Below are 22172 nucleotides of genomic sequence, written 5' to 3' on the forward strand. Positions count from 1 at the left end.
AACGTAAAAACTGTGAAAACAAACGTAAATGAAAACAAAGAAATGGAGAACTATAAGGATCCTTGCACGTTAGACTAAAAGAATCAAGAAACATGTCCATATCACTTGGGTTAGAGTAGACCAACAAACTTACTTCTTATTGGCAAAGCATACTCCACTAATGAAGAGTAATTTGTAGTGGACCAGTGGTTAAGATTAGTATGGCTATTATCGTAATGAGGTAGTAAAACCAATTTAGAGGTTTTGAGTTGAATCTGGTTTTGGACTTTTGTTTACTAGTCCAAATTAAGAGATTACATACGTTACTCACCTGCTCACTCAGGTTCGAAACTTTTTAACAATTCAATATTGTCACCAATTTGGATTAGAATACAAAAATTGGTTCGGTTTGCGGGAATGCTGACTTGGCAACAAACGTGGCAGCTGTTTAAGAAGATGACAGTACACGCAACCCCCGAAGCAAAAGTTTTTGTTGTTAGTTCGGTCTCTCGTCTCGCGAATATTCTTTCCAACAAAACCAAAACCTTTCGATTCGATTCAATTCGATTTCCCCAGCTGTCACCCTTTTTTTTGTTTGTTCCTTCTCGCGATTTAGCTTTCATCAAATCAAAAATTTATAATCTTTCGTCTTGTTTCTGTTAATTCCCATCTAAAAAGCTTCGTCCTTTAACCACCCTCTCTCTGTGTCGTGGTATGTATTTGATTCTTGATTTTTTTCTCTGTAGGGTTTTGTTAAATTCTCAATTAATTTGATCACCGACTAGATTATAAATTATACTGCTTTGTTGTTTCTGATTTAACTGATTTAGGTTTGTGTTTTGTAGTCCAAAGTTTGATGCTTTTATGATTTTTTTTTTTCAATTGAATCAGATGGAAGAAGATAGAGAGGCACGTTTAGGTACTCGGGAGGTTAATAATGAAACTTCTCCGGATTTGTTGAAGAATACGCCTTCGAACATTGCGAGGTTAGAAGATGTGATTGAGCAATGCTATGGTAGACAAAAGTATCTTGCTCAGACTACAAGTCCTTCTGATGGGAGTGATGTTCGTTGGTACTTTTGTAAAGTTCCTCTGGCTGAAAACGGTTATTCTTCTTTTTTATTAGCTTGTTTCAGCTTTCAAAAATAGAATTGCGGCTTGCTTTGAAGATGTCATTGAGCAATGCCATATCCCTTAATTGGTTTGGTTTTATTAGAAGGGCATTGTTTGTGTATCCGAATTTATAATGGCTGGATCGAAGATATAATGTGTTTATGTATGCTGTGCAGAATTAGCTGCTTCAGTACCTCGCACTGACGTAGTTGGGAAGAGTGAATATTTCCGTTTTGGTATGAGGGATTCTCTTGCGATTGAGGCTTCTTTCCTTCAGGTACTTCTCCTTCTTCTAAGCTCTTGTTTGTATATCTGGATAAGTTCTTGACTTGTGGATGTTAGGTTCAAAATTTGAGTGAATTGTGATATCTGACAAACAAAAGTTCTTTTTTTTTGGGGATATTTGTGTAATAGAGAGAAGATGAGTTGTTGTCACTCTGGTGGAAAGAGTATGCAGAATGCAGTGAAGGCCCGAGACCACAAGTTAATTCTAAAAATAAATCAGTTAAGCAGTCAACTGAAACTCCGTCTGAAGCTTCTGTGTCCTCTAGTCTATATGAAGTTGAAGAGGAGAGAGTTGGTGTACCTGTTAAGGGTGGGCTTTATGAGGTACCACCATGCAGAGATCCAAAGAGTGTTTCAGAATTTTCTTGTGAATTGAGCCATTAGAGTCCTTACATTCAATCCATGTTTCTGACCAAGAAACCGGAATGCTGCAGGTAGACTTGGTGAGGAGGCATTGTTTTCCTGTGTATTGGAATGGAGATAATCGGCGTGTGCTTAGAGGCCATTGGTTTGCTCGTAAAGGTGGCCTAGACTGGCTTCCAATTCCAGAAACTCTTTCTGAGCAGTTGGAGGTTGCATATCGTAACAAGGTTAGATATCTTTCTGTTTCTGAGCAGTTGGAGGTACACAATTCGAATTTATGATTCCTGTTTGCCAATTGCACCAATTAGTTTGGATTCTTTCACCCAGGTTTGGCGCAGAAGAAGTTTTCAACCCTCTGGGCTTTTTGCAGCTCGTATCGATTTGCAGGGTTCCAGTCTGGTATGTGTTTGATTTCATGTGTAAGAAACTGTAGTTTTCTGTTAGCTGAATGGTTCATAGATGATAATATTCAAAGTTGGTAATATAGGGACTCCATGCTCTCTTTACTGGGGAGGATGACACCTGGGAAGCGTGGCTTAATGTTGATCCTTCTGGGTTCTCTGGCATTGTTGGATATACTGGGAATGGTATTAAGTTGAGACGTGGTTATGCTGGCTCTTACTCTTCAAAACCTACGCAGGTGTTTAGATTATTCTGATTTCTTTTGTTAGTTTTCTTGGACTCTATCCTTACCACTATCTACTGAAAAATCCAATTAAATCTTACAGTTGAAATTTTCTTGTTAGCTAGTTAGAGTTCTTGTGTATTTATTTATTCTGAATCTTTCAGGAAGAACAACGACAACAAAGGGAGGAAGAAATGGATGACTACTGTTCCCAAGTATGTCTTTGTATGCTCTTGTATTCTATGAATTGCATTTGCATATAGAGAATCTGCTCTCCATCGTCAAATTAAGTGTAGAATATCTCAATGTTTTAAAGCTCTTTGGACTGTTCTTTTGTGTTATTTTCTCCAGGTCCCTGTTCGGCATCTTGTATTTATGGTTCATGGTATTGGTCAAAAAGTAGAAAAATCCAATCTTGTTGACGATGTTGGAAACTTTCGTCAAATCACAGCAGCTTTAGCGGATCGTCATCTAACCTCTCATCAGCGCAGCACTCAACGAGTCCTCTACATCCCATGCCAGGTGTCTATACATATATACATAAATGCTTATATCCCCTTATGTTGTATCTCTGTATAGTATGATCTTACTTTATAGATTCTGTCGTTCTCTATTGTTTTTGTAGTGGAGAAAGGGTCTAAAGCTAAGTGGTGAAGCTGCTGTTGATAAATGTACTTTAGACGGTGTACGGCGTTTGCGAGAGATGCTGAGCGCAACTGTTCACGATGTGTTATATTACATGAGCCCCATTTATTGTCAGGCTATAATTGATTCGGTATTGAAACTTCCCAATTTCGTTGTTCACTTTGTCTTAAAGTTCCAAACTGAAACAAATTTGTGATTTAGTTTTAGATTTTGTGACGGCAAAATCTAAAACATTGCAACTTTCATCTTCTGTATCATTATAACTGATAATCTTGTTAAGTATGACAAGTGATCTGTGCTCCTTTTTCGTTTTACAGGTTTCAAAGCAGTTGAATAGACTGTATCTAAAATTTTTGAAGCGGAATCCTGACTACGTTGGAAAGGTGGCCATTTGGTCTAGTGTTTTTCATTCATCAAACTTTGACTAGTGTAAGCCTGCATGAAGTTGAAATTCATTTTCTTTTCATTGACATTTTACAGATTTCCATTTATGGACACTCTCTGGGGAGTGTTCTCTCCTATGACATCTTATGTCATCAGCACAATTTGTCATCCCCATTCCCAATGGATTCAGTATACAAGAAATTTTTTCCAGATGAAGAATCTCCTCCAGTTCCAGCTAACGCTGACAAACCTTGTAGTTCACATCCATCATCAAATCATGAGCCAGAGAAATATAACCAGTTGAATAACACCGAGGCAATCACTGGTCAAGATGATAATAACTTGATGGCTAAAGAATCAACGGTATTGGAGCATCACCATGTCATCCAGGAAGCTCCTTCGTTGATCTCTGATTCTGTTGTAGACAACGTGGATTTGGAAAGAAGAGGCAGCCAGGAGGACAACCATCATGATTATAGTGGTGCTCTTTCCTCACAGGATAGACCAGATGGAGCGGGCTGTGAAACACCTGATTCTTCATCCTTTTGTCAAGATCAATTATGTGAGCAAGAAAATGGAAACTCTAATAATGAGGAGACTATTAAGTTGTTACAAGAAGAGGTAGATATTGGCACTTTCAACTTTTCTTTCTTTGATGAGATTATTCGTTTAGGTTGTTGCAAGCTTTCAACACTTGTGTTCATAGCATCTGCTACTTTCTTAGTTTTGTGTTCTCTGTGGAAATGTTGTCCAGTTTTTTTTTGCTGACTGACCAACACAGACAGAGAGTTATGTTTCCATTGATGGTGGTTATTTTTATCCCAGGTTAACTTATTGAGGTCAAAAGTAGCACAACTGCAATCAGAGAATGCCAGAATAATGTCTGATGGTATTGTTTCTGACCCTTGATGTTTAATTTATTTTCCATGTATCGAGTTGTGTTTGAAAGCTTCTTTTATGTACATCTGGGTGATGATATGAAATGGTGTTATCAACAGAAAAAGCCAAGGCGCCAACTGAAGATGCCAAGGCACCTACAAGCTTTACTCCTTTTATCAAGTACCAAAAGCTTGAGTTCAAGGTGTGGGTTGTCGAACTATTATGTATATCTCACATTCAGAAACCACACTGGAAGAAACGTCACCCTAACTCTTAACTGCATATTCTGCTCAGGTTGACACTTTCTTTGCTGTTGGGTCTCCCCTTGGAGTTTTTCTCGCCCTTCGAAATATACGTCTTGGGATAGGTAATACTTAATGTAATACGTTTTCATTTGTTTATTAGTTTTTTTTAATGTAACACCGGAATTAGGAAAGCAAGAGATCCGTGAATAAGCAATCAAAGTAATTGGCTAATTCTTATTTTTTCTTGTAGGTTCTTTACTCTGCTATTGAATTGATTTCTTACCTTTATTTGCAAAGTCTCTTTATATGCACTAAAAGCTGTTTAATATGTGTTAGGTAAGGGACAAGATTACTGGGAAGAGGAGAATGCTATTGAAGAGATGCCAGCTTGTCGTCGAATGTTCAACATTTTTCACCCCTATGATCCTGTTGCATATAGGTTAGTCTTCATGGAAATAAAACAGTGTGTAGCTAGTTTATGATCTTGCTGTCTTTTTTTACCTTCTTTTGGAAGTGTGTAACTGTGTTCCACGCAGATTGGAGCCACTTGTCTGCAAAGAGTACCTTCCCAAGAGACCTGTTATTATTCCGTACCACAGAGGTGGCAAGCGGTTGCATGTTGGATTGCAGGTACTTGTAATTCTGTGGTTTGGTGTTTATGTTTGCTTCCTCTTGTAATTTGTTTGCCCTATGTAATGTTCTACAGGATTTCAAAGAGGATTTTGCAGCACGTTCACAGAGAGTAATGAATCATTTTGATTCAGTAAGGGTGCGTTATTTTGGATTTCTAATTAGCTTCTCTATGTTTGTAATACTGACCCCAAGTTGTTATCCTTTGTGATTTGATGTACTTATCTTTAATTTCATGCAGACAAGAGTTCTCACTATATGTCAATCCAAAAGTGCGGATAAACTAGACGGTAAAAAAGTCATTACTTTGCAAGGTTATTCTATTACCTCTGATGTACTTCTAATTATACTTGTATATGTGATTGAACAGAGATAGAAGAAACTGATGACGAAAAGGATGGAAGGTCCGATGGTTCCTTAATGATTGAGAGATTAACTGGAACGCAAGACGGTCGAATAGATCACATGCTCCAGGTTAAGTTTTGATGCATTTCCAGCTAATTTATTAATTTTGTGATTCCACTTTCCTGCGGATAGTTCTTGGAAACTGCAATATGACCGAATAAAAGAATCAACACGTACTGGATTTGGCTAAAGCTCGCTAGTTTTTATATAATAATTGCTGAAATATTTGGGTAATGCAGGATAAAACCTTTGAGCATCCTTATCTACAAGCCATAGGAGCTCATACGTAAGTGAAGGTTTACATTGATGATTACACATTACATTTAACGTTTATAGCCAAGAAATCAATACTGTTATATATTTTGCAGAAACTATTGGAGAGATAATGATACTGCTCTTTTCATAATTAAACACTTGTATCGCGAGCTACAAGACGAACCAAACTCACCCGCGGGATCCACCGAAGGAGATGATAGTCCAAAAGACTCAAGTAGACCTCACAGCTGGATAGACAGAAGATATGATAATTATGATGATGAAGAGCTTCCTTTAACATTCTCCGACAAACAAATCGTTAGAAGCTTCTCCGCAGAAGCCAAGAAACATTTGAAGAAGCCTTAAAGATTTTTGACCATAGGTTTGAGTATCTGAAATCCGGCGAAAGCTCTCTGATTTTGTTTTCGTTTCCTGTGCAGTAAGTAACATATAGTGCATAAAATGTGAAAAGGAAAAACACCTACATGGTTTTGCCACATTGTAACCATAATCCATTGTAACTTTAATTTCACAGATAATAAAGAAAACGTTGAAAGCACTTTCTTTGGCTTTATTTGTTCGTCGTTAGCTGAGGTTTTCTTCAGGTCTGGAGTTGAAGATGTTTCGCAGACATTGGTTGAAAAACTGAGTCAGACTCAAAAGCTTCAGCGAGTTCAGGCCAGACGATAGCAGAAACTGACCAAGAGCCATCATTGCAGGCGCTAGGTCGCTGGTTCAGGTAACCAACTCCTATCTTCTCAACCGTTGAACATACAGTTCCTAGGAAAGGAGCACCAAATCCAAAATCCAATTCAGCCACAGGGAACCGTCGTCCTGAAGACAAAACCAAAGCTGGTCCTTCTTGTCCGAGAACCATCCTAGCCAACATCAGTCCAGGTCGGTGACTCTCGATCCAATCTATCAAATCTGTGAAATGAGTATCGTTTGTCACTTCTGTAATCGATTTATGCACTATGTTTGCTATCTCTGATACATGGTTATGCTTCAGATTTTCGATAGTGGCTTCACCTACAGCTACAGACAAGACGTTTCCTATGTAGCTCGAGGTAACGGTCTCTAGTCTTCCTCTACCGTCAACAAGCCATCCCATCTTGCAGGTTTTATGACCGCTCTCTATAGAATCCACCATTTTCTTCCACACATAAGCGGAGAAAGCTTCAATCTTTGTCCTGCTCTCTCCGTTAACAGTAGCTAGAACTTGCAACTTGTCTATGCTCGAAGCGTCGATGTGATTGAGACGCTTGATGAGCGTTTTAGGCATTGCTATGTTCTTAATGTCTTCCTCGCTGCATTTTATGAATGTTTTGTCCAAGTGAGGGTCATAACATGGAGGAGACCGTGCCCGGAGGAGATTTCTCCGGTGATCTGGTACACAAGAAACTGGCTGGTTTCTCGATATCTCTGACCACAAAGTGAGGAATTTCCCAAAGGAGCTCGCGTCTCCTAAAGCATGATCGAACGTGAATGTTATAGCGAGGCCTCCGCATTCGAACTCTGTCGCTTGAATCTGTAAAGAGAAATCCGGGTTAACCCGTACCAGCTTTGACTGGAGAAGCGCATCAAGATTGTAAAAATCCAAACTTTTGAGATCAACACTGGCCCTGGCTTCGACAAGCAAAGCTCCATTGTTGTTGCAGATGATTATAGGCTCCTCTTGAGAGGCTTCGTTGGTAACAATCTGACCCGCGAAAGGATGGAAGTAGTTGAGAGTTTCCGAGAGAGAGGCTTGGAGGGATTTGAAGATTGTTTCAAAGGATACATTCGGTTGCTTGGGGTAGAAGTAAAAGTATGTCACCGGAAAACGGCCGGAAAGAAGGTCGAGATTTGAGAGAGTAAGGCTATTAACTTTCTCCGGTTGGTCTCCGGAAGCTTTGACGATGAACTCTCCGGTGAAACTCACATCAAAGATCTTCATTTTCAGTCTAGCAATAGGTAAAAGTTCTCAAGGGAGAAAAAGCTTATGCTCAATGATATCTATTTGTACGAAGGTAGATGAAATATATAAGGAAAACACAATGAATTATTCGGTTGTTTGTGATATATATTCAAAGGAACGATCATTATTCGTTTTGAAAAATCATCTCTATGTTTTGGAACAACACATTACATCACTGTCGTTTTTTTGGATAAAAGTTTGAAGAAACAATACGATAGTACGACTTTATTCATTAGCAATGGTTCAAAATATCGGTGAAAGTTGAGGACTGTAAAAAAGAATATTCGTTCGTACTCATCACAATTATCATCAATATAAGTTGGTGCGACTGTACAACTTTAGTGGTTGATAGATAAAATATATCGATCAGTGCTTGACTAGTTCTGTTGCAACTTTATTCAACAAGTTCGAACGAGGATCATCATATTTTAATATGTCATTTCACAAAATCTTCTGTTGTTTTGTCTTAGTTGACAACAGAAAAATAGAACAACTTCTTATGATATTATTTTATGAGTGCAATGAATAAGACAGAACTCAGAATATAGTGTTTTTGTTTTTTGTTTATAGAGACGAAAATGATCTAAGTCTTTCAAGTACTGTGTTGTGTATGTTTACACTTTGGTTAAACAATGGAGTAATGCAACAAAACTTTCTGATGAACAAAACTTTCTATCACTGACAAATCTCAAACTCAGCTCCTATTGGTAAATGATCACTCGGGTGATGATGATTCGGTAAGAAACCGACAACATCTGGAGATTCCGGTTCAGGTAGTTGGAGGATACTCACAGGTTTGATGAAGTCAGAAGGAGAGAAGAAGATGTAGTCAAGGGTGTTTGTGAAGCCAGGAGTGCAATTTGTGAACTTAGGCTCTCCTCTTGTGACTTCATAGACACTAGACAGAGGAAGTGGAGCTTCTTCTTCTATTATGGTCTCTGCAGGTTTTACATTACCCGATACTAGGTAACTATAAACCTGGAAAACGATGAAAACTCAAACTCAATGTAGGGAACTGAACCAAACCCAAACTGTTTTTGCAAAATAGATTGAACAATTAGGGAAATTCAATGTAAGCAACTGAACCAAACCTTATCCCCAGGAATTGAATTGAAGTCACCAGCTAGTAACACCGAAGGTGTGCACTCAAATTCATCTGATATTAGCGCTCTGAACTGAGCTAGTCGTGATAGTAGATACTTGGCTTGAGCAAGCTTGACATCAGCCAATTCGGGGTCCCTAGAAAGAAGTAAAACATGAGATGAAAGTTGAAACATGTGGAAAAAAGATCATCTTTAAAGTGGTGACAAGTTTTTGTACCAGTAAAGATGTGTGTTTGCCACAATAACAATGTGCTGAAATGGCTTGTTGATTCTAAAAGCAGCCATTATACCAACACAATCGCGTTTTAGTCTCACTAGTGGATCATTAAGGTCACGACTGTCTTTTCGAGAATCTTTTGTTTGGGGCAGATTTGTGGAAACATGTTAAGAGAACAACAGATAAAAAAGTTGGTAATGATGTTGAGATATAAAAGAAACAGCACAAAAGGACAATTTTACCTTTCGCTTTCTCATCACCTTTTCCTTCGTTGGATGTCTCAATCTTCTGTTCGCTGCAGGTAACACTATCTGCCTTTACTGAGTCCACAAGATCATTATATTCGATCCGTTCCTTGGTGACCAACTCTGCACTAAATCAAAAGAAGAGTGTGTTGTTTCAATCAGATTAATGTTTCTGCATTAAGTTTAAAAGTCTTATCAGGCGTAATGTTTTAATCATACCAGCTTGGCTTGTAGAAGATTGCACAACCATCACGCTTCCTCTGTCCTGTTCTCTGAATATAAATCCCAGAATAGCCCAGAGAGTCCATGGTTTTTCTGTAAAAGCTATCGTACTCATCTACTTCCTGCAAACATTTTAACAATATAACTAAACAAGTGGAGACATCATTTGATACACACAATTCATAGGCATTATGAACAAACAACAGTAACAATTATGAACGTCTAAAATTTTCTAGTGGATTGAACAAGAGAGTGAAGGAGTTCTGTCTCATTAGAAAAGGGTACCTCAATTCTAACCAAACAAAAAAAGAGAAGAAGATTCACAAGAATAAACCTGCAGGCAAAAGAAATCAGCCTCAAGATTTTTGAGAACGCTGTGAATTGCATGTGAACGAGCTTTCCATCTGCAACATAAGAAAAGGAAGACCAAGTCACATTTACAGCAAATATCATAACCCTTAACGAAGCACCGTTACCTAAGCTTTTAACAAAGATAAGTCTATGGCTAAATCCAAAGTACATATTGGTCAATGGATAATCAATGTGAGCAACACCAAACACAATAATGCGTGCTTATAATTAAGTTCCAGCACATTTATAGAATCCATTGTTTGTCTTCTGAAGCAAATCTTGACTTGGAAGTTTTAATACTCCAGACCATCAATTACAACTCACACAAAGAACTCTTGGCTAGTATAAGAAACTTTGATCTTGAAAACTGAGAAATGTAGAGAATAATTACTTGAGACAGGCAGGTGGAGAGTGTGGGAGAAGGGCGCTCTTCACATAAACCTACAAGAAAGATGAATCTCAAATATATCAGAAACTTCACAAAGGAAGGAACTAAAAGAAGTGTGTGTTTTTTTTTTAAATCTCTAAATCAATCCAATGATGATTAAAACTTACAAATTCTACAAGGATCAAGCTACATCATATCACAAAGCAAATGAGAGACTAAAAAGCTTGATAATATATATATATATATATATATATATATATTACCTGAGCTAAGATGTTATACGAAACAAGACGGAATCTGATACCTGGAAAGACAAAAAATTCTCAATACCACCTCATCAAATCATATACTTAATTTTCACAGTATCAACTTATGACAATAACAAACCATCAGATTGGCTTCTTGAACTAATATCAGCTCCTTCAACGGATTCGAATTTGCGAACTTTTGGTTCAATTGCTGGATTCGTACTCATTCTTCTTGAAACAATTTTCCTGCAAACTCGAGAACTGTTGAATCATCAAATCAAAGGGTCAGAACAAAAGAAAAAAAAAACAATACTTTGACATCAAATTTTAGGTTAAAACTTAAAAACTCATCATTGCCCTATTAGCCATAAAAATTCAGTTACAGCCCAGATCAAATCAAGATTCGTGAGGGTTGATTCCAGTACAAAGATGAGAAATTTCTCACTACGTACACAATTTTTTTTAGCCTTTCAGATCGAAATTGCCCAATGACCAATTGAACAGAGACGATGGATTTAGTTGCATTACTAATATAAGAAACAGTTGATTGACAAAGAAACAAAGAAACCAACCTGGTGAAAGAAGAACGAATCGGACGAGGAAGATGATGCAGAGTAGTACTAAACATCTGAGAGTGAGCAATTTGAGTTTTAATACACTTTGGTTTAAGATGATAGACTCTCTTTGAGGTTTCACATTAAAAAAAAAAAAAAAAAAAAAAAAATACTAGTTTATATCAAAATATATTCAATGAACATTAGTTTTATTATTTTCTTAAAATAAATAAAAACCAAAATTTCATTGAAATTTTAAGAACCAAGACAGAGGTTGGTTCATTGCTTTGATGCTTTCCAACACTTTTAAATCCAATTTGATTGCCCACAAAAGAAAAAAAAAAGCACAAAAAATCCAATTTGATTTAGAAATTCATTTTTATAAACCAAAATTTGATTTTCTTTTTGAAATTTATTTTAAAATCAATATGGACTTACTTGATTTTTAAAGTTAGTTATAATAATAAGAGAAATCATATAAAATTATATTTTATTAGTATGAGTTTGGAAAGGCGAAGCTTAGCTTAATTAGTATGAGTTTCTAATTTTTTTACTAGAGATACAAAACTATTTCATAACCCCTGTATATATATATATATATATATATATATATATAGTTTGTGGTACTTTTAAGTAATTTTTTCCACTATTTAGATGAACCTCAAGTATACCACAAGTTTTATAAAACCATATATATATAGAGTTTTTTTTTTTTAAAGGTTATTTTAGGGTAATCTTAAGATAATATAATTAGGATATACTCATAAATTCATTATCCAATATGCTATCTTTATATTGGATTATGAATTTATCTTCTATATCTCAACTATATCTTCTAGTCCTAATCGTTATCACACAATAAATAATTCCAATATAAAGGTTAAATATGTATATATTCATAATATTTTTTGAAAAAATCTGACAATGGCGATGTATCTTTCGTCAGATTTGGTAGAGGAGATATTCAAACGGGTTCCAGCTAGGTCTCTTGAACGACTAAGACATACATGCAAATTGCAAGCAGTGGAATACCCTAATCAAAGACCCGAGATTCGTCAACAAGCATATGTCTCACATGCATGGTCGTGAAGAGCAGTTCACATGCAGTCTTCAACGACGTTTCCACAGTTCCTCCTTCGTTGTGTTCAACAATTTCTTGCGTCGGTATGAATTTCAACGACGAACCTCGTTTGAATTATCAGGTTTTTAAACCTCTTTCATCTTCGGATCTATTGGTGCGCAGTGTGTTTCACTGTGATGGTCTATTGCTAATGGACATGAGAACCAAACTCTTAGTTTCTAATCCGTTGTTGAAACAAGCAAGATGATCAAGTGTGGCTCTAACCCTGAGTTTGACCATCCCATGGATGCGTATGGTCTTGGATACGTTAGTAACGGGTCGCAAAGTTGTAACGATTACAAAATGGTTAAGTTTCGTTGTACTGAGGATATAAGAGCTGAAGTCTACGATTTCAAATCTGATTGTTGGAAGGTTGTTGTTGTTGTTAAAAACTATATTGGGTTCTCTGGATTACCATTTTCAAGTGTGTGTTTGAGAGGAACTCCTTATTGGATAGGTTATAATAGGCACCTTAATAGAACCGTTTCGATACAAAGTTTTGATTTCTCAAATGAGAGATTTGAGCCTTTGTTCAAGTTTCTTCATCATTCATCCATTGGACCAATTCAGTGGCAAGATTCTCTTTCTTTAGGGATTTTCAGAGGAGATCATCTTTCTCTGTTACATGAACCTCGCTTAAAAGGTAGGATACATATATGGGTGATGAAAGAGAAGCATTGGAGTAGGTTGATGACAATTGCTATACCTCAACTTCACAAGTTTCCTAAATACCCAAGTTACTTCATTGAGAACAATGGTAAGCTTGTGCTATCTATCCGTCACTTTGTAACTAGGGCAATTAGCATTTACGTTGTGGGAGAGAACCAAGAATGCCAAAAATTTGAATGTTACTCTTCTATGGAAACTTCAATTGGTGGTTCTGGTTGCTACTATGTGCCGAGCTTGTATCTGGTTCCAGGCTTTTCAAGCTGAGAGGAAGAAGAATTAATAAGCCATGTTCCTTTGTCAAGACTTTTTTTGTTTTTTTTTTTTTGTTTTTTTTTTCCATTGTCAAGAGTTGATATTTGCCACAAACGGTTTTCTCTTTATTATTATTATTATTTTTTTCTTTCTCTATGTTTACATTATAGTTTTAGACGGATCTCAACTCAACTCCAGTGAGTAAATGATCACTCGGTTGACTTTGATTCGAGGACTTTACGCATCCATGGTGATGTTCCTTGTTTCCCAAGCTTAATCTCAATTGCATAAAATCAAGTACTTCCAAAGCTTGATCTCAAATTGTATATGTTCTACTTACCTGGTATAATGATCCCTGGATGACATAAACTCATTAAATAAAGTCTGCATTTATATACTGAAGAGATTTTGAAGAGATTTATATATTCATATAAAAAAGAATTCATCTATTTTCATAAAGGCAGTATTGTAAATGAATATATAATACAAAAAACTATCATTTTATAGTTGAAATATATTTTTATATAAAACAACCTATAGTCATTAAACATTTTGGCAATTATAATAGATTATATATATATATTTGATTAATTCAATATTGAATGTACTTATTACTTATTTTTCTCTGCATAAGATGCTGGTTAATTATCTCGAGTCACACATAAATAAATAATATAATAAATATTAGAGGGGAAGAATAATAGTTAGAACTTATAACAATAATATTTAGGTGTATGATATAGCATCACAATGTGCGCGTCTAAGGAAGATGGTCGGTCAAGACTAGAACTAAATATACAAATTCTCTTAACCTATATGAAGTTGTTAAGATTTCAATTTGAGTGTATTATGATTAGAACTAAATATACAAATTCTCTTAACCTATATGAAGTTGTAGATAAGTCTTTGTCGTCAAGATAGTTTATTGGACAATCATCTCAACCATCAATCTTTCTGTTGATCACCGGTTTTCCATCTCCCAATAAACTGAATATTCCCAACTGTAGAAAATATAATAGAACGAACTTTGATATTTTATTTTAATTTTTACCTTTATATTTCATAATCAGATTTTTTTTAAATAGAAATATAGAAATCCATATTGTTTTCTATAATACAATTAGTTTTCTAATCAAAAAAGCATGGAGTAGACAAATATATATATATATATATATATATATATATATATATATATATACTTGTGACAAAAAAATAAACAAACATATACGAGCCAATATGCTCTCATTTTCTGAAAAACCAACTTGAATCACATTTTTAACAGCTAAAAACAAAATTTTCAGTTTGGATTCATACCAATAGAAAGATAACCCTCGATGAATAGATGGTTGTATACCTAGAGACTGAATATAATTAAATATTAGAACGATTAACAAAATATATCAAACTGCAATAAATTTCTCACAGTGATAAGACATCATTTCTAACCAATTCTCTTTTAACTAATACAAATATAAAGAATATTTGAATACAATGATGAGAAGTTATTTATATATAGATTTCTAAATATGCGAACATTTGAATAGACACAACTGTTTGTAAAAGACACAACTCTATATTCAATAGACGCAATTTTGTAGAGAAACGCAACTGTAAAAAATTTCTGTCAAAAATATAAAATAAAGAAAATTTGAATACAATGATGAGAAGTCACTTATATATCAATTTATAAAAGATGTGAACATTTGAATAGACACAACTGTTTGTAAGAGACACAATTCTACATATAACAGATGCAATTTTTTAGAGAGATGTAACTGCTGAAATTTTCTGTCAAAAATTTAAATTTATATATATTTTACGAAAAGGTACAACAAAAAATCGCAACTGTTGTTGGCATTTTTCAGATTGTTATTATTATATAGATTAGCATTTACGTTGTGGCATTGTTGGAGAGAATCAAGAATGCCGAAAAGTTTAAAGTTACACTACAAGAAAACAGGCCATTTGCGACTCTAGTAATCGTCGCTGAATATTCGCAAAAAAGGGTTTTGCGGCTCCTTAGCAACTATTTGCGATGGTCGCTAAAAAACGGTCGCAAAATTTGTTGGTCGCAACATGGTCGCTTATTTGCAACGGATTTAGGACTCTGTAATATAGTCGTATATTAGCGACGTTTGTGTGACCGTATATGGTAGTTGCAGTTTCCGACTAAACTGCAACCAAGTCTATTTGGAGGCATTTTTGTGACTGTATAGAACAGTCCTAACATTTTTGTGATTGTATAGAATTAGGACGGTTTTGGGACTAATGTAAGAGTCTGTGTTTAGCGACTATTTTTGTAATTTGGATTGGTCACGAAGTGGTCACATTTTTTGAATTGGTTTGGTCACAAAGTAGTTACATTTTTGAATTGGTTTGGTCACAAATTAGTCACGGTTTAGCAATCCTAAATATGATTAATTTTGGGTTTTGAAATGATATTAACCAAAAGGAATGATGATTTAAGGTACTAATCATGCAAACTTATCATCCTAAACAAAAAGATCTTCCAAAAAGTATTCAAAAGCAAAACAAGTTCATTAAAAAAAACAGGGAATTGCAACACATTCAGTTGGAAGCAGTATTAGAAGAAGGGGAATTGGCAGCTGGACTGGAGGCTGGTGTGGTGCCTAGTGTGGTGCCTCCGTCAGTGGGTTGTGCATTGGTTGCAGGTGCGGTAGCTGGATGGGTGGTTGCAGGTGTGGATGATTCAGGAGGAGAAACCATAAAAGCTTCGAACTCAGGATTTTTTTCTTTCATGAAGAGGAAAAGCCTCTTCAGCTCAGCTTGAGACTCTCGGTGTTCCTGATCACGTCGTGCATTCTCAGCCTCGTGTTCAGAAATCTTGCGCCGAAGTTGATCTTGAAGCTCCCCAAGAGTTGATGGAGAAGCGCTTGCATAACTCTCTGTCCTTTTCCTTTTCTTTAGTGTCTCCACAAGTGATCCAAGTCCAAATGGGTTGCCTTTGTGGTCTGTATGAGTACACTAAACCAAGAGATAAACATTCAGTAATTATCACAGACTAAATGGAACCAGATTTAAAAAAAAAACAGACAGAAACGAATTTACCTGAAGGAAGATTTCATTTCTTTCATCAAGGGAAAGATTATGATGTGTTGAAGTCTCTGAACCATCTGGACCATCTTCCTCCACTTCAGCTTGTCTCTCTTCTATGGTCCTCTCATATGTCTCAGCACCTTGTTTGGCTTTTTGATCCATAAATGTTCCATCCGGACGAGTGTGTGTTTTAAGAAACACTTACACCATTGACACTGGACGCCCCAACTCTTCCTCCTACAATGATAGTGAAACAGATTAAATCATGGAAATATCAGAAAAACTTCAAGCTGAATTCGACAAAAGAGAAGTCTTACCCTCTCTTGATGAATTTGCACAAATGATTTCTGACCAGCTAAGTGTTTGTGCACTCCAAGACCTCCACGATCAGAGTTTCTGCACTGTGAAGCATTCTCACTCTTCTCAATGGCATCAGGGGTGTTACAATATTCGCACATAAGAGGCCATAATTTTTCACCAATCCATGGTGGTTGTACACCACTCCTCTTAGCTTGACTGACAATGCCTTTCATCCTTTTCTTGGCTATCTTCAAGAAACCTGCTTTAACGAGCTCAGTAATGCCGATATCCCAATTGTACTTCCGCTACAATAACACAAAGTTTAGTTAGAAACAATACCAATTCATATATAGAGTACAGAAATAAGGAGTAAACCTTACCGCAAATGTCCGTAAATATCGCTCTTGAATGGGCAGTGGAGTAACCTTCCAACTGTAGTAAGACCCATCAAACTTTCTCCTCAAGATTCCAGAAATCGCTCAAGACAGCTGGCCTTTCTGCCTGTTAAACCTGTTACATAAACTGAGTAAGTCTACAACTAAATATGGACTTGAAACTGTTGAAACAAACTAATGAATATCAAACAACAAATGAGTAGTGAACCTATTACCGCAAACTAGTAAGCAACCTAGTGAACACTAGTGAATATCAAACAACAAATGAGTAGTGAAGACATTAAAGCAACCAAGTAGCAGCCGAGTAACAACCACAACAACCGACCAAGCAACCTAGTGAACACTTATAGACAAGACATTTTCGGTAAGCAACCTAGTTAACACTTATAGACAGGACACCGAGTAAGCAACCTAGTGAACACTTATAGACATGAGACCAAAACAACCGAGTAACAACTACACTTCTACACTTCAAGAAACTTAAAGCAAAGCAAAGGGGATAGTTTTATACCATAGAGTTTCGACTCCAGGGATAGGATGCTCAGACAGGAGTGGTAGACGTTCTCGGCCTGGAAGAGCTAGCAAACCATCTAACAGCTCTTGGTAGTAATCGACATTTGGATCAGGGTTTTGTTGCTCTTGGTTTCCTTATTCACCATTATCTTCCTCTTCATGATTAGGGTTTTGTTGCGGCAAACCAAACTGATCATTCGGAACTTGCACCGGTTGACGAGGAGGCAGTTGGTGAGGATTCGAAGGCGGTGTAAGTATCCTTCGCGGTGGATGTGTAGGATTTGTCCTCCGCGGAGGATGTGTACTCGGTTCAGGATCTTCCCTCGACAGTGGATGGGTACTCGGCAATGGATTTGTCCTCCGCGGTGGATGTGTACTCGGTTCAGGATCTTCCCTCGATGGTGGATGGGTACTCGGTGATGGACTCGTTGAAATTGTCCTCGGTGGAAACTGAAAAGGACGACTTTGGTGTGAATGGGTTGCCGAATGTGTCGCAGACTGTTTCCGTTCAGAGGAGTTCGACGAATGAGAAGACGATCTGTTATTACCATTGAAGATTCAGACACCTATGGCGGTTCTGGCACCGCGACCTCTGGAAGAACCCTTACCCTTAGGAGGCATTAGATCGAGAACGGAGGAGAAATCGATTTAGAAAAGAGGAAGGAGAGGAAGGAGAGGAAGGAGAGGAAGAAGAGTTGAGAGATTGGATTGAGGAAGGAGAGGGAGATATTAGATCGAATCGGAAAAGAAAGGTTTGAGGGATTGAGGAAGGAGAGTTGAGAGGTTTTTTGAAAGAGAACCCTAGATTGAATCGGAAAAAAATGAAGAAGTGTTAAGTCGTTTAATGGGTTTGCCTAGTTAATAACGAAACTCCGTCGCACTTTAGTCGCAAATCAGTCACATACAAAATAATTGGGGGGAAAAAAACGCCAAAACAATTTAGAGAAATTCCACTAATTAAGTGGTGGGAAGATAAGCCCCCAAAACACGGTAGCAAACTCTAATTAGTAGCAAAATAGTGACAAATAGAGATAGTCGTAACATAGTGGCAAATCAATTGCAATATGTGACCATTTTAAGACTACCATATATACGTCACACAATAAAAATCTTGAATTCTACACATTATGAACAAAACTGTTGATATAAAACACTAAAGATAACTCATATTAGTAGTATAAAGTACATGTAATAGTAAGATTTAGTAAAACAATGTTTACTTCACTTAGTTTTGAATTTTTCTTCATTGCAACACATTCTCATATAAAAGAACATGTAACACTTAAGATAAATTTTGAACTTATGGATGTTTAGTTTATAGTCATGGAAATTTAATACTTTGAGAAAGTTATTATTGATAAGGTGGGCAAAACAAAGCATAGACTTCAACCTAAACATGTAAATGAATCTCAAATGTGAAATTTCAAAATAAAAAATATTTAGAGTGGCTAAACAGTCTTAAAAGAGTAGCTAAATCATGTGTTAGTCGCAAAGTCTTCAGATATCAGTCACAATATCGTTGCAAAGCAGGTCTCTAATTGGTAGCAAAAGAGTGACAAATAGAGATAGTCGTAACATAGTGGCAAATCAGTCGCAATATGTGACCATTTTAAGACTACCATATATACGTCACACAGTAAAAATCTTGAATTCTACACATTATGAACAAAACTGTTGATATAAAAACACTAAAGAGAACTCATATTAGTAGTATAAAGCACATGTAATAGTAAGATTTAGTAAAACAATGTTTACTTCACTTAGTTTTGAATTTTTCTACATTGCAACACATTCTCATATAAAAGAACATGTAACACTTAAGATAAATTTTGAACTTATGGATGTTTAGTTTATAGTCATGGAAATTTAATACTTTGAGAAAGTTATTATTGATAAGGTGGGCAAAACAAAGCATAGACTTCAACCTAAACATGTAAATGAATCTCAAATGTGAAATTTCAAAATAAAAAATATTTAGAGTGGCTAAACAGTCTTAAAAGAGTAGCTAAATCAGGTGTTAGTCGCAAAGTTTTCAGATATCAGTCACAATATCGTTGCAAAGCAGGTCTCTAATTGGTAGAAAAAGAGTGAAAAATAGAGATAGTCATAACATAGTGGCAAATCAGTTGCAATATGTGACCATTTTAAGACTACCATATATACGTCACACAGTAAAAATCTTGAATTCTACACATTATGAACAAAACTGTTGATATAAAACACTAAAGAGAACTCATATTAGTAGTATAAAGTACATGTAATAGTAAGATTTAGTAAAACAATGTTTACTTCACTTAGTTTTGAATTTTTCTTCATTGCAACACATTCTCATATAAAAGAACATGTAACACTTAAGATATAAAAGAACATGTAACACTTAAGATAAATTTTGAACTTATGGATGTTTAGTTTATAGTCATGGAAATTTAATACTTTGAGAAAGTTATTATTGATAAGGTGAGCAAAACAAAGCATAAACTTCAACCTAAACATGTAAATGAATCTCAAATGTGAAATTTCAAAATAAAAAATATTTAGAATGGCTAAACAGTCTTAAAAGAGTAGCTAAATCAGGTGTTAGTTGCAAAGTCTTCAGATATCAGTCACAATATCGTTGCAATTTGTGACTTCTTTGTTACTAAATAGGAGTATAAAATGTGGGCGCAAATAAGTCTTCAATCTGCGACGTTTTTGCGATTCTCTTTACCAACTATATAGTTTGTCACAGAGTAGTCGCAAAATTGTGACCATTATGAGACGAATTTAGTTTCGATGCAAATTAGTCCTAATGTAGTCGCTAATTTAAGACAATTTTGTGACTTTTATGTTTTGTCGTTAATAAGCGACGTTTTTCTCTCCAATTTTTGTGTAGTCGTTTAGTCGTCGCAAATTAGTCTCAAAAGCGTTGCTATATTTTGCGACTGAATAAATAGTCACAAAATATAATCCCAAAATGCATGTTTTCTTGTAGTGTTACTCTTTTATTGGTGGTTCTGGCTGCTAGCTACTATGTCCCGAGCTTGCTTCCGGTTCCAGGCTTTTCGAGGTGAGCAGATGAAGGAATAGGTGTGTGATCCATATTGTGAAGAGTTGAATGTTTATGCACTTTCATATCTTATTAGTGTCTCACTTACTTTCGAACTCCATAAACTGTTTAGGATAAACATAGTGAAATAACTTTATATATATGCATACGACAAATGGTTTACTGTTTTTTTTTTTTTTTTTGTGTGTCTTTCTCTATGTTTATATTATAGTTTTTGGCGGATCTCAACTCGACGCCAATGAGTAAAATGATCACTCGGTTGAATTTGATTCGTAATATAAGATCATGATTTGAGATTCGAGGACTTTATGCATTCATACATGGTTACTTATTTCCTATGCTTAATCTCAATTGCATAAAATCGATTCTTTACTTCCAAAGTTGATCTCAAATTGTATACGTCTCGTGCATATGTTCTATATAATTATTGTTGGATGAGACAAAATAAACTCTACATTTATATATTGAAGAGATTTTAAATAAAGGAAGATTCTTAAAAATAACACCAAAATAAGTTTTTTTTCAAATTTAGCACTAACATCTCTAAAATTCCAAAACTAGCACCAATTAATCTTACAAATTTAAATTCTAAATTCAGAATACTAAACTCTACTCCTCAAAACTATACCTTAAACGTAAAATTGAGAACCCAAACCTAAAAAAAAAAATTCTAAAAATTAATTTTAAATATTTTAATGTGTTAAATAATGCTATTTTTAAAAATTGAAGGATTGTGTGTTATAATTGTCTATAAAACTTGTTTTAGTGTTATTTTAGGGTATTTCTCTTAATAAATAGAGGTAATACAACAGAGGAAAAGTTGCTTAAAATCATAGGTGCGTGAAAAGATAATTTTAACCAATTTTCCCACTCGAAGGGGTGGTATGGTTTAGGCCAATTAGAAAACCCTGCGAGTGAGTTGCTCGACTACTATTAGTAAAGAAGAACTTATTTTTTTTTAAATAATAATAATAAAACAGAGTAACTATATAAGAGCAAGGGCATTGGTGTGGGACAATTTTTGGTCCCTGAAATTTAATAGTAATATTTTGAAAGTTTCTTATTTTTAGTATGAGCATTGGTGTCTATTTGTATTTGGTCCCCCGAATAAAATAATAATATTTTGAAAGTTTAAACATTAATTTAAAATTGAAAAACAAAAACATACAATTAAGAAATTAATAACAGAAAACATAAAACATAAAAACATCAAAACAAAAACAAACATTTTATTCAATTCATAGAAATTTTAAAATCAATCTTCATTATCTGGAAGATGTACAAAGTTAGTCCAAATATGCTCAATCAAATCTTGTTTTAGTTGGTCATGGGCTTGTTTATCCCGAAGTCTTGTTTGACGAGTAATCGTACTGCTGATATTTGAACCCACACCGGCGGCACCAACGGTATATGTTTGATCCACATGTTCTCCGTGTTGAAATTCAGAAACAATGTTTCGGTAACTGTATGTATGTCGTTCATCTTCGACAATCATATTATGGAGTATTATGCATGATCTTATTACATTTGCCATTCTGTTTTTATCCCATAAACGAGACGGATTTTTAATAATGGCGAATCTAGCTTGCAAGACTCCAAAGGCACGCTCAACATCTTTACGCACAACTTCTTGTTTTTTACAAAAGAGAGATTTTTTCATACCTTGTGGAAGTCGGATAGATTGAAGAAAAGTGTGCCCAATTTGGATAAAATCACATACCTTCTGT

At 35.5% G+C, this 22172-nt stretch overlaps 3 protein-coding genes and 2 pseudogenes across 7 annotated transcripts; 2 read left to right on the plus strand and 3 right to left on the minus strand.

The window, feature by feature from the left end:
• Positions 1-312: 312 nt before the first annotated feature.
• LOC104741759 (phospholipase SGR2) lies at positions 313-6369 on the plus strand. Of its 2 annotated transcripts, XR_015580004.1 has the most exons (23): positions 457-691; positions 871-1084; positions 1269-1369; positions 1507-1701; positions 1812-1967; positions 2068-2139; positions 2228-2380; positions 2530-2580; positions 2717-2887; positions 2991-3140; positions 3328-3393; positions 3491-4015; positions 4220-4283; positions 4393-4475; positions 4568-4640; positions 4855-4957; positions 5055-5148; positions 5225-5287; positions 5390-5438; positions 5519-5622; positions 5793-5839; positions 5922-6247; positions 6344-6369. XR_015580004.1 is itself a non-coding variant. In XM_010462673.2 (22 exons), exons 2-22 carry the CDS (start codon positions 871-873, stop codon positions 6172-6174), a joined length of 2787 nt encoding a protein of 928 aa, XP_010460975.2. In that variant the 5' UTR covers positions 313-691; the 3' UTR covers positions 6175-6367. The 2 variants fall into 2 exon arrangements, 1 of the variants encoding a protein (XP_010460975.2); XM_010462673.2 differs by having other exon boundaries at positions 313-691; positions 5922-6367.
• Positions 5735-7744, minus strand: LOC104743695 (coniferyl alcohol acyltransferase-like). The gene has a single exon (XM_087484371.1). It carries the CDS (start codon positions 7742-7744, stop codon positions 6410-6412), a length of 1335 nt encoding a protein of 444 aa, XP_087340497.1. The 3' UTR covers positions 5735-6409.
• A 566-nt stretch (positions 7745-8310) lies between these two features.
• LOC104741760 (carbon catabolite repressor protein 4 homolog 4) lies at positions 8311-11385 on the minus strand. 4 transcript variants are annotated; one of them, XM_019235384.2, is made up of 10 exons: positions 11112-11385; positions 10679-10800; positions 10555-10595; positions 10295-10344; positions 9887-9956; positions 9550-9674; positions 9346-9458; positions 9086-9221; positions 8857-9004; positions 8311-8743 (listed from the first exon to the last, which is right to left on the minus strand). In XM_019235384.2, exons 1-10 carry the CDS (start codon positions 11165-11167, stop codon positions 8441-8443), a joined length of 1164 nt encoding a protein of 387 aa, XP_019090929.2. In that variant the 5' UTR covers positions 11168-11385; the 3' UTR covers positions 8311-8440. The 4 variants fall into 4 exon arrangements, with proteins under 4 accessions (XP_019090929.2, XP_010460976.2, XP_087341985.1 ...); XM_010462674.3 differs by having other exon boundaries at positions 9328-9458; XM_087485859.1 differs by having other exon boundaries at positions 9346-9453; positions 11112-11238.
• A 774-nt stretch (positions 11386-12159) lies between these two features.
• On the plus strand, positions 12160-20576 carry LOC104743696 (putative F-box/LRR-repeat/kelch-repeat protein At1g11620 pseudogene; annotated as a pseudogene).
• LOC147928259 (uncharacterized) lies at positions 15703-17596 on the minus strand (annotated as a pseudogene).
• Positions 20577-22172: the final 1596 nt, after the last annotated feature.

The sequence above is a fragment of the Camelina sativa genome, chromosome 14 (assembly GCF_030686135.1).
Source record: "Camelina sativa cultivar CO46 ecotype springtype chromosome 14, ASM3068613v1".
Lineage (NCBI taxonomy): Eukaryota > Viridiplantae > Streptophyta > Magnoliopsida > Brassicales > Brassicaceae > Camelina > Camelina sativa.